This window comes from Podarcis cretensis, assembly GCF_951804945.1.
Source record: "Podarcis cretensis genome assembly, chromosome: 10".
Classification (NCBI taxonomy): domain Eukaryota; kingdom Metazoa; phylum Chordata; class Lepidosauria; order Squamata; family Lacertidae; genus Podarcis; species Podarcis cretensis.
This window is the reverse complement of record NC_137179.1, coordinates 20104783-20120080: the sequence shown is the minus strand read 5'-3', so window position 1 is coordinate 20120080 and position 15298 is coordinate 20104783. Positions and strand designations below refer to the sequence as shown.

Sequence of the window (15298 nt, the reverse complement as noted above, 5' to 3'; positions counted from 1 at the left end):
GGGCACCAAAGGGTTGCCTGCCATATCCTGATGGTGATGCACTATGACCTCTTTGAAAGCATGTATGCTTCGGCCGCTTCCCAGGCTTTCCTGCTGCAGCTCAGTGGTGGCTCAGAATTGCACATCAGCTCCTAGAGGAAGAGTACAGCTGCTACAGAAGAAAACCAGGCTTTGCAGTGGGCTTGTTTTGTGCAAACACAAATGCTGTGACTTGGAAAAGGAGGCACGTATGTTTTCTCAGCAAAGGACTCGTGGCAGAATGCGGAGTCTTTCAGATCCAGCTTCTGTAGCTTCGGTTCCCTCCTTGGCACAAACATAATAGAAGTAGTCACTGCAAATGGCACGTCATACATTGACTTGAATTTGAATAGTGGACCAAGAAAGTAAGCCACATCTTTTGGCTCTCAGGTTGCCCATTCCAAAACAGACTTCAGACAATTGGCTGAGCTGTTGACAGGGAAGGTTACATAACTATCTGGGCTTCCAACTGCTGCAGCAAACATTTCTCAGAGATAAAATAAGGGAGAGGGTGCATATTAACACTTCTGAAAGCCACAGCAGGAAAAGTAAATTTTGGTGATCCTGTTGCCTTTGTATTGTGGTGACAGGCACCCTGTGGTGGAAGAACTATCAAATCTTGAGTCCAGCCAGTTTTCCACCAACCAGAGAATATGCTAGTGATAGGGTAGCCAGAGAGAAAAGAAATATGCCAGCCTTAACGCTGCTGTACTTCCCCACCCTCAAACCTATTCCTAGGTGGGTTTGGGGGGTAGGATTTATTGGAGTAGGAGAACTTTAGATCTAGCAGATCCAAAACCTCCCCAGATTCATCCTGGCACACATACACTTTGGAATAATACTGCCTTCTCTGTCTTTTACTCTTATTGTGTTAAATAAAATAAAAAAATTCAGCCATTCTGAAACCTAACCTCAATGAAATGAGCTGTCTTCTATTTTTTTGCTAGACAGAAATGTAGTATAGATGTTTTCTATATATGTATTTTTAATATCCCTACTTTGTTGGGGTTCGTTCCATTCTCCTCCTCTTAAGCAGCTTATTGTAGCCTCAGAATAGCCCCTGGACACCAAGCAGTGCCAGAGTTGCTTTTCTGTGGTGGGAGAAATTCTTCCTCTTTGCCTTGATCTGCATTCTGCCTGAGAGGGCCGGCACCTGCTCCTTAGGCTGCAAGTCTGTTCTCTTCTGCAAAGGTCTTGGATGAGGTCAGGGTAGAGAATCTCAGCGCTTTAAATTTAGAAAAATAAAAAGTAGTTTTCTGAAAAGCCCGTTGAATGCTCAGCCTTGCCTCAAGAAGCCTGGATAGGTGATAAAAGGGGCCATTTTTATTCCTTTCACGGACTGTGATTATTAGCATCGTCTCCAAAGTCAGAGGCATAAGAAGCACACAGACGGTTTGAGGAATATGTCTCTCACTCAATTTTGCCCTCATACTGTCATATATCTCCTTGCTCCCACGCTCCCCAAAGACGCTTTTGACAGCACAGGGGGAAAGCACAGCAATTAAAAGTGCTGGGGATTGTGACAAATCTTTCTGTTGCCATCTGAGCTTTCCTGCCAGCGGAGGTGACGGAGAGGCCTGTCACTGTCAACCCCGACTCTTCCGAAACCGCAAGTTAAGGCATTGGGATAAAATGCTTACAATAATATGAAGCTTTAACTAGCTTAACTGTGGCTCAGCCAGGAACATTTTAATTTGCTTTCAGAAGCTGCTCAGGTTTAACTTGCTCCTTGAACTCCAAACACTTGGTAATTCTTTTGTACATTCCTCTTGTTACATGGATTCAGTATTCAGGTAGATTGTATAAGAGATACTCTTGATGAGTCCACACTTAACTTTGCTCTGCATTTCTTGGCATTTCCCGGTCAGTGTCCAAGTGCTTTTGTTTGTTTTGGTTTGCCCCATAGCTTTCCCCCAGGTAAGGCCACTCTTTAATGCAGAATCGGAACAAACAGCCTAACCCTACCTTGCAGGGTTGTTGTTGTGATTAAATGAGGGGGGATAACCATGTACTCCACTTTGAGCTCCTTTGAGATAAAGGTGGAATATAAGCACAATGAATAAATAAAAATAAAATAAGTAAAGTCGAAGTGGCTTGCACCTGGGGTGCCTTGAATGATAGTCAGGGGTGCTGTGGGCAACACTGGCCTCTGTCCCTCTTTCCTTCCCTCCCTCTTCTGATTCCCTCTCGCGTCTCTGCCCCCCAAAGGCTTGCACAACTGATTGTTGCAGCAGCCCTGGCTACAAGCTTCCCAGGCGAATGGTGCCTCTGGGGCTGTCCAGGGGGTGCTTCCCAGGCCCCTGTGGGGCAATGTGAAGAAGCACCTCTCTTTGGGGAGGGGGCAGCTCAGAGACCAGGGGCGGCAGCGGCGGCTTCCCAGAGAAGTCCCAAGGAGAGGGGATAAGAGAGGAGGCTGAGGGAGCACTCCACAAGGGAGAGTGCTTGGAAAGGGGTGAGGGGCTGCTAGCTCTGCAGGCAAAGGGTGACATAATTGGGCTCCTCAGCCCCACAGGGGTGCCACAGAAAGAATGTAGTTGGTCAAGGGAGATGTGGGCTCAAAAAGGATGAAAACCTCTGGGCTAAGACATTTAGAGGTTTATAATCAAAACCAGAACCACAGTTCATATCCTGAAAGCTATAGAACACCAACGCAGGTACAAGAGGCACAGATGGCATTTCTTCCTAGCACTCTTGCCAAGAGGCAGGACACTTTGTTCTGTAACCATTGCAGCTTCAGAGTGGTATTCAGTGCTGTCCTACTCAAAGTAGACCCATTGATGTTAATGAACATGACTAGCTTAAGTTAATTAATTTCAGTAGGTCTGCTCTCTACAGGACTAGCATTGAAGGTAAGCACAAAGGGGAGCCCAAGGTAAGAGTTCATTACAGTCGTCTAGATTGGCCTGGGTATCTCACTTGATTAGAGTGTAGTGCTGATAACGCCAAGGTTGAGATTTCATACCCATATGGGACAGCTGCATATTCTTGTGTAGCAGAGTGTTGGACTAGATCAGTGTTTCCCAAACTTGAGTCTCCAGTTGTTCTTAGACTACAACTCCCATCATCCCTAGCTAGCAGGACCAGCAGTCAGGTATGATGGGAGTTGTGGTCCAACAACAGCTGGAGACTCGAGTTTGGGAAACACTAGATTAGATGGTCCTTCGGGGTCCCTTCCAACTTTACAATTCTGTGATTCTATTGCTGTGAGAGATGGGAGTTTGCTGTGAATAAAACAGTTGAAGGGTCTTGAATCACTGTAAATATGCTTTGGCCTTGAGGGCATGACCAAAAGTTTCAAATAAAGTGAAATTAACAAGAGGCGCCCCCCCCCCTTTTATTTTACAATTCTTAAACATTGGTTATTTTTAACCTTGACGTATTTATTTGCATTTCACATGCAGATTATGCGTGCATACTGCTGTGGAAGATGTTTCCATGTGACAGGCAGTAGATTCATGTACAAAATTTATCTTATATAGCTGTTTGCTTCCCAAGGCTGGCAATCTGTAACTTTTCTGCAGGATGAAATTAACATCAACACATCGGTTGTGGGTTGTTGGCTTTTTTTTAAGCATAAGACACTGATGAATGATACTACTTAATCAGTTTACACACAGCTTGAGCGCTCTCTTGCTCTCTTCTTCTCTGCTGTAATGGATTTCTCCAAGATTTCATCTGTCAGGTCTGTCCATGAAAAATATAGTCAAGCAGCTCCATCCTGTGGCGATCCATAAATACAGTCTTAGGTTTTGCCACGAAAGGACACTTTAGACCAAACCAACCTATTTATTGATAGAAGGAATAAAATACCTGTAACTGTGCTGTTTTGTTTTTTCCTATTTAATGTTAGTGTCTTAAAAAAAAATGTTAGTGTCTTTAAGAAAAAAAGCTTTTCTTGCAAGCTTCTTTTAGCATCGTTAGAGGAGCAGGTTATACTTTTATTTACATCATAAATAAAGACCACCTCTGCCAAGTGCAGATGGTAACCTTGGGCAAGTAATCTCCACCCCCACTAACTTCCATGAACAATGCATCCCCCCCCCCACATTAGCCCTATGGGGTCAGTTAGGCTGGCCTGTGTGGTGTAGTGATTAGGGATGCTGCACTTAAGTCTCAGGTACAAATCCCCACTCTTCTATGACAGCTCTTCTCTTTTCATGGAGGAGAGGGCTATCAGTGGCTACTAGCCATGAAGGCTATGGCCTACCTCCACGGTTGGGGGCAGCAATGCTTCCGAATACCAGTTGCTGGAAGCCACAGGAGGGGAGAGGGCTCTTGTGCTCATGTTGTGTTGGCTGGTTTCCCATAGGCATCTGGTTGGCCACTTGAGAATTGGGTGCTGGGCTATTGGCCTTCTCCAGCAGGCTTTTCTGAAGGTTCTTAAGTTGGGTAACCTTGGACTAATCAGCATCTCTCCGCCTAACCTCTCACATAGTTGTTGTGAGGATAAATATGTTTGTGTGTATTTGGAGAATCTTTGTATATGAATACTCTTTGGGTTTGGTCAGTCAACCAGCTACAAATCCACCTAACAGTTACCTCGTTCAACCCACATTTTACCAGCTTCGTCATGGGGAACTTTGTCAAATGCCTTACTGAAATCAGGATAAACTATGTCCATAGCATTTCCCTGATCCACCAAGTTTGTAATTCCATCAAAAAAAGAAATCAGATTGGTCTGGCGTGACTTATTTTTGAGAAACCCATGCTGGATCTTAGTAATCACAGCATCCTTTTCTAAATGCTCACAGACCAACTGTTGAATTATCTGTTCTAGGACCTTCCCTAGTATTGATGTCAAGTTCACTGGTCGGTGGTTGTCTGGGTCTTCCTTTTTCATCTTTTTGAAGATGGGGACAACATTTGCCCACCTCCAGTCTGTAGGGACCTCACCTGTTCTCCAAGAATTCTCAAAGATAATAGACAAAGGCTGTGAAATTACACCCGGAAGCTCCTTTAGTTCCCTTGGATGCAGCTCATCAGGCCCTGGAGATTTGAATTCATTTAAAGTAGCTAGGTGTTCCCTTACTACATCTTTTCCTATCTTGGGCTTCAGCTCTCTCCTTACATCATTTATTCTGTTATCACAAGGTTGGGCATTACTTTTCTTTTGGGCGAAGAAAGAGGCAAAGTAGGTGTTGAGTAGTTCCACCTTTTCTCTGTCACCCAATAGCATTTCTCCGTGTTCCCCACGCAGCTCTTCAGCTCCCTGCCCCTTGTCTCATAGTCCCTTGCTATGTGTTGAAGGCTATGTGTGGCATCTTGGTTTCCTTGGAGGAAAGGTGGGTTTAAAACGTTATACAAATAATGCACAAGATTCAGGTGACCTAGGATTGAAGAACACAGTTTTTCAGACTCTTCTTGAAGGTGTGGTTGGTTTTCATATGCATTCCCAAATACATGAGCACGAACAGAACCCATAATAGCTTTGCAGGATATGTAATGAGAAGAAATAAACAAACCCTCTTTATTTCCTAGGATCTCCAGAGACTGCAGTTTCCCACTACCAGAAGGCCATTCAGCTTAGCCCCAGTCATCATGTGGCCATGGTGAACCTTGGCAGGCTGTACCGCTCCTTGGGGCAGAACAAAGATGCTGAAACTTGGTACAAACGGTAAGGCAAGGCAGGATGGGGATGTGTGTGCCACTTTATAGTGTCAAATTCCTTTTTTGGGGCTCAAGGCATCTATTTGTAAGAAATCCCAGATGTTTACAAAGGACAATGTAAATGCCAATTTTCTGATCAAATGATGTAAGCGATAACTGCATAATGCACTTGGCTCATGCCATTTATTGCAACTGTACTAATTTGGGTTATTTCCTGAAATGCAGAATAATGTAGTTGTTGCCATGGAAGTAAAGCCACAAGGAAGGCATCAATAGGCGAGGGGAGTAGCTATCATGATGATAGAAGGAGGGGCAGGGGGAAGACTGGATGAAATATCCTCCCTGCCCCCCGATGGCAGAAAGCCTTGTTGTGAACCTTAGGAAGGGCTGTAGCTCAGTAGGAGAACATCTGCCTTGCATGCAGAAGGTCTCAAGCTCAATCCCAATGGTATAGACAATACGGAGCTAGGAGAACCAATTGCCTGACTCTGTATAAGGCAGCATCCTATATAACTGCTCGTGTATTTGTTTTGGAGCCTAACACCAGGCACATTTCAATCCATGCTATTTGCTTCCTTGTTTCCACCGCTCCCCTCCTTTTGGTTGCCAACATTTAGGGCACTAAAAGTAGCACGGAAGGCTGAAATCTTGTCTCCTCTTGGAGCTCTGTATTATAACACAGGGAGATATGAAGATGCCTTAAAGGTGTACAGGGAAGCTGCAGCACTTCAACCATCCAACAAGGAGACTCGGCTGGCTCTGGTGAGTATGTGAGTGTGTGTGGCAGAGGAGGGGGAGTTATATCATACTGACCATTGGAACCATAGCAAGGGCTACTGTCCTTCCGTGTCAAAGGAACAGTTCCTCTACTCCTGACTCTGTGAAGGTCAGTGGATTTCAGCTTTGCAGTTGCTTCTGCTTGCAGTTAGGTCTGGGAGAGGAAGTGGACTGTTTAGATGTACCACTAAACCATGGTTTTGCATTATGAGAATGAGCCATCCCCAAGCTTTGGGTTTGCACACTCCCACTTTTCTTCCAGCATGACTATGAAGAAGAGTTTGAAGACTCCTACTTCTGTTTTCAGTTAAGCACTGCTTGCTGTGTCATTCAAACCCCACAGACAGTGGCTAATAGTCACTATGGTTTGTTGAAACAAGGCAACTTCAAACTATAGCTTAAGAAGTTAGCTTGTTTCAACAAACCATAGTTAAAATTAACCACAGCTTATGGTTTGAATGTAATATTAAACTGTGGTCATTCTAATAAAAATGCAGGCTTCTGATTTCTTTCTTGCAGCCATGCTGGAAGAGGAACGGGGAAGGAGTATATGAGTCCAAGTTTCCCAAAGCTGATGTTGAGAAGTGATCTGACTACATTTATCAATGCCCTGGCATCAGCTAGTTAGACAGCTGTAATGCTGGTACTTAGAGATCTTGACTGGCTGCCAGTTTGCTTCTGGGCTCAATTCAAAGTGCTGGTATTAGCCTTTTAAAGATCTAAATGGGCTAAGACCAGAGCATTTGAAAAATGGCCTGCTCCCATATAAACCAGCCAGGGGTTCAGATTATTATCATCCAGCTCTGGTGCCCACCCTCTGAGTTGAGGTGGGTGGCTTTCTCCATGGTAACATCTCATCCAGTGAGGTTCCAGTGTTGCAATGCTCACTCACTGGAAAGTTACCCCCCTTTTTAATTTTTTTTTTTAATTAAAGTAAACATTTATTCAAAAGTTGCAATGCAGCTTTGTCCGCTGCCATAATATCACAAAATGATCTCTCCACTCCTCAATCCCACATCACTGTCATGTTGGCTCACCAAATATCCTCAGTAGGAACCCAACTGCCAATCTGGTTGGCTGGACATTTTGAAAATATATATCCCCTCCACAGACACCTCTGTGGTGATGAGAGCATTAAAATATCCTGTTCTTCTTCAGTAAAAGAGAAAAAGGGAGACAGATCATGTCAGAGGTATCTTTTTGGGAGATGCCTTTGATTAGTTGCCATCGGTATGTGAGGCGTTCTGATAGAATTGGAAAGTCATCCTATAAACTCCTGTGATGACACAAAATGCTTGTAAATATGAGCTCCTCCAATCAGGACACCTTTTAGGGTTTGTTTGTTTGTAGGCTCAAGTTTTAGCAATGATGGGGCAAACCAAGGAAGCGGAACAAATGACCAATCATATTGTGACTGAGGAGGCAGAATGCCTGGAGTGCTACCGCCTTTTGTCAGCCATCTACAGCAAGCAAGAGAACTACAACAAGGTAGGAATGTTGTTCTGGTGGGAAATCTTCCAGTCAAAGCACTTGGTTAGGAGATCAGCCTTTGTCCACCCATCAGGTGGAGATAGTCCTATAATGATGCATAGCAATAACCCTTAAGCCAACCCAGACATCATGTGGCTTTGTGCATGTATTGTCACTGAGTGTTAAGATCTCAGCTTGGGTCTAAGAACCGTTTGCAGAAGAAAGCTGCTGGAATGAGATTTTCCCTTCCCCTACTTCCTTCAGCAATCTCAAGAAGCCTCTCCAGATGTTCAGGAGACCCTCCTCAACTCTGCCTAGTAACTCTGCCTAGTTTGATGTAATTCCACCCTCTCCTATCAACCTCCCATCAACCGCCAGTCTCACCCAGTAGGGTCCCCTGATTCTCAGAAGAGACTTTTCTGGAGAAGTAGAGGAGAGACTCCATTTTCCAACTTCCTTCAGCAAGTGGTACTGAGGATCCAACTGCTGGTGAAATGTTAGTTTTCTTGCCAGAAAAAAATGGCAAAAAGTAGCTACACAAATTGCCTTATCAGTACTGCAGCAAAGAGCAGGGTTGTATGTCCAATAACAAAAATATTGGTGCTTTCAGAATGAAGTAGGGATGTTTTCCTCAGTGTTAAAAGGGGACAGGAACAACAAGGTACAGGCTACTGACAAAATATTATGAAGTCTGCAAAAGCATTTACACCCATGTTCACCTCTGACTTTGGATCTGTTCCACACATTGTGGAGGAGCAAAACCAAGTTTGTGACCGGCTGGACACTTGTCAGAAAACCATAGCCAGTTCTGGTTCTGTGATGAGAATACCTGTATGATACAAATGGGTCTCATTCACACATTACATGTGTTTATGTGTACACCTAAAAACATGTGTGAATCAACACCAAAATATTATAGGAGTTCTGCTCAAATGACCCATATTTATCATTGTTTGTGTGTTTGTTCAGGCGCTTGAAGCCATAGACAAAGCTCTACAGCTGAAACCAAAGGACCCCAAAGTCATATCAGAACTCTTTTTCACTAAAGGAAACCAGCTAAGAGAACAAAATCACCTGGACAAAGCTTTTGAGGTAAATATAATAATAATAATTAAAAACCATATGGCTGTCTTAACTCACCAGCCACCTGTTTCATTTAATGTAGCACACAGATCTTCAGATTGGTTGGCATACATTCAAGTGGGCCCCCACACAGCTGAGGATGATGAGGCAAATGGGGTGCCCCATGAAGAAGGCACTTTAGGAATCCTGTATCCCTGCTCCCCCAGTTGGGTGCCCTGAGATTGCTGTTCGATTTATGTGGCAAAGGGGTGAAGCCAGAGATGCAGGCAGACATCCTGTAAATCTGGTCTGTTTAAGATTCAGCACTGTGTGTCCTCGTTCCTATGATCAAGCACGTGTTTTATTACCCAGTCTTCTGGAGGAATGTTGCTGACACTCCATTCTGAAATCTCTATGATTCATAATGCTCTCCTCCAATTCAGTGCAAGCATTATAACCTCCCGAGGTTCTAGTTTGCAATCTGTGCCCCTGCCTCCCCCACCTGCTCTCCCAAGAAATAGCTTTTCAGAGCCTTAACAGAATGGTACCATCCTATTGTAAGCACATAAAACTGTGAAGCAGTTTTTGAAATCACTTGTAGCTCTGAGGAGATTTCAGAAAGGCATGTTAGTGACGTTCCTTTACTGGCCTCTCTTGAGATTTCCGCACTGTGGGCAGGATTGTTCCAACATTTGGGCTTTGTTTTGTTTTTCATCTTAATTTAGAGCTATAAAGTTGCTGTAGACTTCAACCCGGAACAAGCACAAGCCTGGATGAACATGGGGGGGATTGAGCATATCAAGGTAAGAAGATTTGCAAGCTCTGCCCATGGATGTGGTCCTTTGCTGAGGAACAAAGAAGGGCAGAAAGTGATTCAGAGATAACTAGGCAGGGGTAAGTTAGGAGTCGGAGGTCCATCAAATCACTCATTTGGGCATATACATTAGAATATTCTATTCAGAGTGTATTTTGATGGTGTAAGGCTCAGAAGGGGTTGAGTAAAAAGGTAAAGGGACCCCTGACCATTAGGTCAAGTCATGACTGACTTTGGGGTTGCGGCGCTCATCTCGCTTATTGACCGAGGGAGCCGGCGTACAGCTTCTGGGTCATGTGGCCAGCATGACCAAGCCACTTCTGGCGAACCAGAGCAGCGCACGGAAACACTGTTTACCTTCCCGCTAGGGTGGTACCTATTTATCTACTTGCACTCTGACGTGCTTTCGAACTGCTAGGTTGGCAGGAGCTGGGACAGAGCAACAGGAGCTCACCCCATCGCGGGGATTCGAACCGACGACCTTCTGATCGGCAAGCTCTAGGCTCTGTGGTTTAACCCACAGCCCTACCCGCGTCCCCTAGGGGTTGAGTAAGTCCCTGCAAAAAGGATGTGGTGTGGAGGGGGACAAGCCAGCAGTGGGGGACTTACCCCTATTCCAAACTCCTTTCAGTTTGGTCACAGAACCTAGAAACTCAACAGAAGTTAACCTGGCAAAAATGTGTTTAGCTGAACTATTTTAAAGGCTTGTATTCCATCTGCCAGGCTCAGGCTGTCTTAGTTGACAGCAGCCCTGCTCCTGAAAGGAGTTTGGAATTGGGGGAAATTACACTTGCATAATTTACCCCAGAGTAAATTACACTGGCTTTCTGTAGCGCAGATTTCTATGCCCAACAACCGCCTGAGACATAGGTCTGCGTAGTTCCTACTTTGTCGATCTGAAGCAGGGACAGAGTTTGGTGTCTTGGCCACTAGGCTACATCCCTTCACTATTGCACAATTCCATGCTGGTTCCGTCTGCACATTTGTAGCTATTGGCATGTGAGACTAGGACAGGGCTGTTAGGAATAGTATTTCAGCAACAGGAGCTTTGCAACGGGTGCTATGATTTCCTCCTTCCTCCTTTCTTTTTGCAGGGCAACTATATCATGGCACGTGGCTATTATAAGAAAGCTTTGCAGCTGGTTCCAAACAGCAAGCTTCTGAAAGAGAATCTGGCTAAATTGGATCGCTTGGAAAAACGGCTGCAGGAAGTTCAAGAGAGGGGATAAAAATGGGGGATAGCCAGTGGAGTGCAATGTCTCCTGGAGATGAGCAGAAACTGTGGAAGCCCCGAAGCCCACACAAGACAGAAGTGAACTGAAAGGACCTAGCAGGGAGGCAGTGGTGACCCAGACTAAGAAGGGTGCACATGGGAATCATGCTGGAGTCGCCAGAAAGCTATGGGGAGTCCTCCTGCTTCTCTCTGGATGAGCTGAAGGATGGGCGCAAAGCTCATCGTAATCCAGAATTATATTTGGGTTTGCCTCATGCTACTTTCCATTAGTGCTGACAGTAGGAAATGCTTATATAACGTCCATGTCTCTCACTTGTTAAAAATCATCATCATCATCATCATCAAGCACTGGGATGATTATGAGAAGTGAAACAGTGGCCTGATTCAGCAAGGAACGGAGGAGGCAGCCCCCACATTCAGTCTTGATATAAAGAATATTTTACCATAGAGGCCTACCAAAGCCAGGCACCTGATTGGCCAAGAAGATAGTGGGCAGCAGCCAAAGAGGTAAAGAAATAGCAGCCCCCTTCTAGGCCCCAATAGGGATTTTGGTTGCATTTCCCGGAAAGCAATTCTCCATCACCCAAAGAGGAGGTGGGTGCAACTAGCTCACAGCTGAATATTTCGATCATGAGGGCGGTTCCAGAAGAAGTCACTCAAATGAAAAGTCTTTTTCATTGCAGTTTGTACTGAAGGTCTCACACAGTGTTAGAAGTTTAGTAGCTCTGCTTTTCTCCGATCCGAATAACAGGGTGGTTGCTGTTTTTGTAGAGAATGAAAGTGCCAGATGGGGGAACGGAGAGAAACAGCTCTGGAAAACCCCCGTCATATGGCTTATTCCCATATCAATGATATTAGGGTCCCAAGTTGCTCTTGAACCCATGTACACTGGGTCCCCCCCCCCCATCATAGACCCTTGTTTTGCCTCAGATGCTGACCTCAGGAGCTCTCCTGAGTTTTCAGGACAGCTTGTAAGGTAGTGGCACAATAGGTTGTTGGGAGCATATGGGAACCTGCCTTATACTGAGTCGGCCCAGTATTGTCTACACTGACTGGTAGCAGCTCTCCATGGTTTCAGATGGGGGACATTCCCAGTCCTACCTGGAGATGGTGAGGGTTGAACCTGTCTGTGTGCAAAGCCAATGAACTGAACTTCCTCCAAAGGATTAAGGAAGGAAGGCCTTAGAAGGTCCACTAAACACACACCAGTGGCTCTTTGGATCTCAGCTGAAGACAGAGATGATGGGATCATTTTCCAATGGTCTTTGGACTTGATTTGTGCACAAGGCAGAGGGGAGTGAGTGAAGAAAGGGATTTTGAGGCCTATTCTGCCCACCTCCATATGGAGATTCTCTTTCTGCCACTGAATAAAAAATGAGATAAAAGATAAATATGGTAGAGAAGAAGGAAGCTCACAGGGATCTGGTGTTTATTTTTGAGCGTTATTTATTTAACTTTTCTCTGAGCATAAGTGATATATTTCACTACTGGGAATGTAGCTAAAATTGTGGGTGCTGCTCTTATTTTTATGAAGCCAGAGAAGGTAGCAACCACAGAGGGGGAATGTATGTGAATAGTTGTTAATATTTCTAGCCTATAAAGGGTGGCCGACATGGTGCTCCCCAGATTTTGCTGGACTGCAACTCCTGTCGGGCCCACCCAGTATGGCCATTGGTCAGAGATGACAGGATTTGTAGTCCAACAGCGTCTGAAGGGCACCACATTGGTGACCCCCTCTTCAGAGCATATTTCAGATGCCTCAGAGCTCTAAAGATTCTTGTCTTCTCAATCCTTGTTTGCTCCATTGATTGAATAAAGTTAAATCCTTCTAAAATGAGGATTCCGCATGCTCGATAAAGAGCTCAGACGTCGTGTGCATTGATGGGGTTCATGACGTTAAGTGAAGAGGCCCTCCGTCAGCAAGAGCTCTGCTCTGCGAACAAGTCTCCAGCCAAGAAACAGGCAGCAAACGCTTTACTAAAACACAAAGCGCTGTAGTCCAACTTGTTCCTACCTCTTGCTAGACATTGGCCTCAGTGAAGATTGTGTCTGTTTTGTTTTAGAGTTTCTGTCTAACGAATACTGATGACCGTTTACCAGTTAATAATTTAATCGTGATATGCATGTAACCCCTTGTTTGATAATTTACCACACTTTAAGGAATCTGGAGAATGGCAGATGCTCATCATTTGGCAGGGCAATACCTTCCCCCCACATATGCACTATTCGGTGGCTGCTGGTTGCCAGTACTTAATCACTGTTGTCTGCAAAAGGGCAGCTTGGGAAGGTTTGGCAGAAATTGTTAAATGCCTCAAAGCATTCTAGAGTGGCAAAGGAAGTGGACCTCAATATCTTTATTGAAAAAAATATCATTACTCTGAGTGGCCTTAATAATTAGATAGTGTGCCCCAGTGGGTTGAGAGTTTGGAGACCTGGGTTCAAGTCCCACTTCTGCTATGGACTTGGGCAAGTCATTGTGTGCTAGCTCCCATTCCCCATCTGTGAAATGTGTATAGTGCTTACTTATTACATGTGGTTGTTGTGACGGCAAATGCAGCAAGCCACTTCACAAGTTAAGAATTCTGAAAAGAGTAGATATGATGGAGCATCAAGAGATGCAGAATTAGGTTTAAAGATTTACTGGTAAATGTCCCTCTGCTTGCTTAAATTCTTTGTACCACCCTGAGCTTTCAGGGTGGGGCAAAAATCTAGAGGGGTTTAGGGATGGGAATAGTTTTCCAGCAGTTAATTTCTGGCCTCAAGGCAGCTGAAGTTGGTTAACTTATGACTAAGGTCCATTTTATCACCTGCATTTCTTTTAGCATGCCTTTAAATGTTGTTGCTCTTGGCAAAGCGTGTAAGCCCAATGATTATAGATACTCCCAGTAAAACTATTGTGGGAAACACGATGCAATCCAGCATGAAGTTCTGTTGAACAAACCCCATTGAAATAAACAACTCATTGGTAGATTGTGCACCTAGGCTCTGATCCAACTTGTGTTGGACAGATTTCACATGCATCCGCATGAACTTTACTCCCATTGCTGCTATGCCTGGGGGAGACAGGAATACAGTTTTTAAATGTGCTTGTATCAGTCATTTAAATTGATTGACAGCCATGGAGAAATATGGATTTACAATCACCTTTCAACCTTCCTGGGGTTTGTTTTTTTTATCACCTGTGAACTGATGCATTCTAGTTGACATGCATTTTTAATCCTCCGCCTACCTTTTTCTGTCTCTCTCGAATTAAGCACAGTTGGGATGTGTTTTTCACATTCTCATCTCTCCTCCCTGCACCAAAGCGCGGGAGAAGCGTTGTCAGTTTCATCCATAAATATTTATTGCACTACCCCCACCTGTGTTCTACGGAGAAATTGATACTGGGGTGGGGGGTGGGGAATGCTTATCAATCTCATGAATGCACATTTTCTTCACTGTCCCTGCCCTCTCTGCTTTCCAGTGAAACTGACATAATTGTGGACTTATTTTTCTTTAATGCCGGCCCTTTCTCCTGTCTCCAGGCTACTGCTGAAGAGAGGGGAAGTTTCTGATTTTCCTTTAGGAAAGCATATACAGTGGTACCTTGGGTTAAGTACTTAATTTGTTCTGAGGGTCCGTTCTTAACCTGAAAATGTTCTTAACCTGAAGCACCACTTTAGCTATTGGGGCCTCCCGCTGCCGCCGCGCTGCCAGAGCACAATTTCTGTTCTTATCCTGAAGCAAAGTTATTAACCTGAAGCACTATTTCTGGGTTAACAGAGTCTGTAACCTGAAGTGTAGGTAACCTGAAGCGTATGTAACCTGAGGTACCACTGTACATACATGCAGCACACACTAATTACTTCAATAAGGGGAGAAGGAAAGAAAAACTGACAAGGCAACTTTACAGTTTCACTGGAGAATGGGTGGTAGAAAGTATGGTAAAAAAAAAAGTGGTATATGGAAAACGACAAGAATTTGTGTATGATGATATCCCAATCTAGTTGCAGGGCAATCTACATAGATTTGCAACTAGAGTAGCTGGTTGGGGAAGGGTTGCGGTGATATTTAAAAACCAGCGGAGCATAACTTTTGAAAGGTAAGATTTGCATTAGCTGGAGTGAGAGAAAAATCCAGAGTGAAAATTAAAATGCACTTGTGATTTTGGTATAAGGTGTGACTACAGCCCACTGAAAACAACGGAACAAGTTGTGCCTAACTTATGATTTGCTCACTGCAGCTGGATCAGGACTGTAGTCTTTGGAGACCTACAGTGCCACAAATGTATATTTCATTTTCAAGCATCCATACGCTACAGTGCAATCCTATACATT

At 44.5% G+C, this 15298-nt stretch overlaps 1 protein-coding gene across 1 annotated transcript in view; it reads left to right on the top strand.

Annotated features, from left to right (window-relative positions):
• The window catches only part of TMTC1 (transmembrane O-mannosyltransferase targeting cadherins 1), a 148756-nt gene extending 134860 nt beyond the window's left edge, over positions 1-13896 (top strand). The window contains exons 15-20 of the mRNA XM_079992336.1: positions 5497-5632; positions 6243-6387; positions 7753-7890; positions 8842-8964; positions 9660-9737; positions 10843-13896. Of these exons, the coding sequence (XP_079848462.1) occupies positions 5497-5632; positions 6243-6387; positions 7753-7890; positions 8842-8964; positions 9660-9737; positions 10843-10977 (755 nt within the window). The 3' untranslated portion in view covers positions 10978-13896. The remainder of the gene's footprint in view (positions 1-5496; positions 5633-6242; positions 6388-7752; positions 7891-8841; positions 8965-9659; positions 9738-10842) is intronic.
• Positions 13897-15298: the final 1402 nt, after the last annotated feature.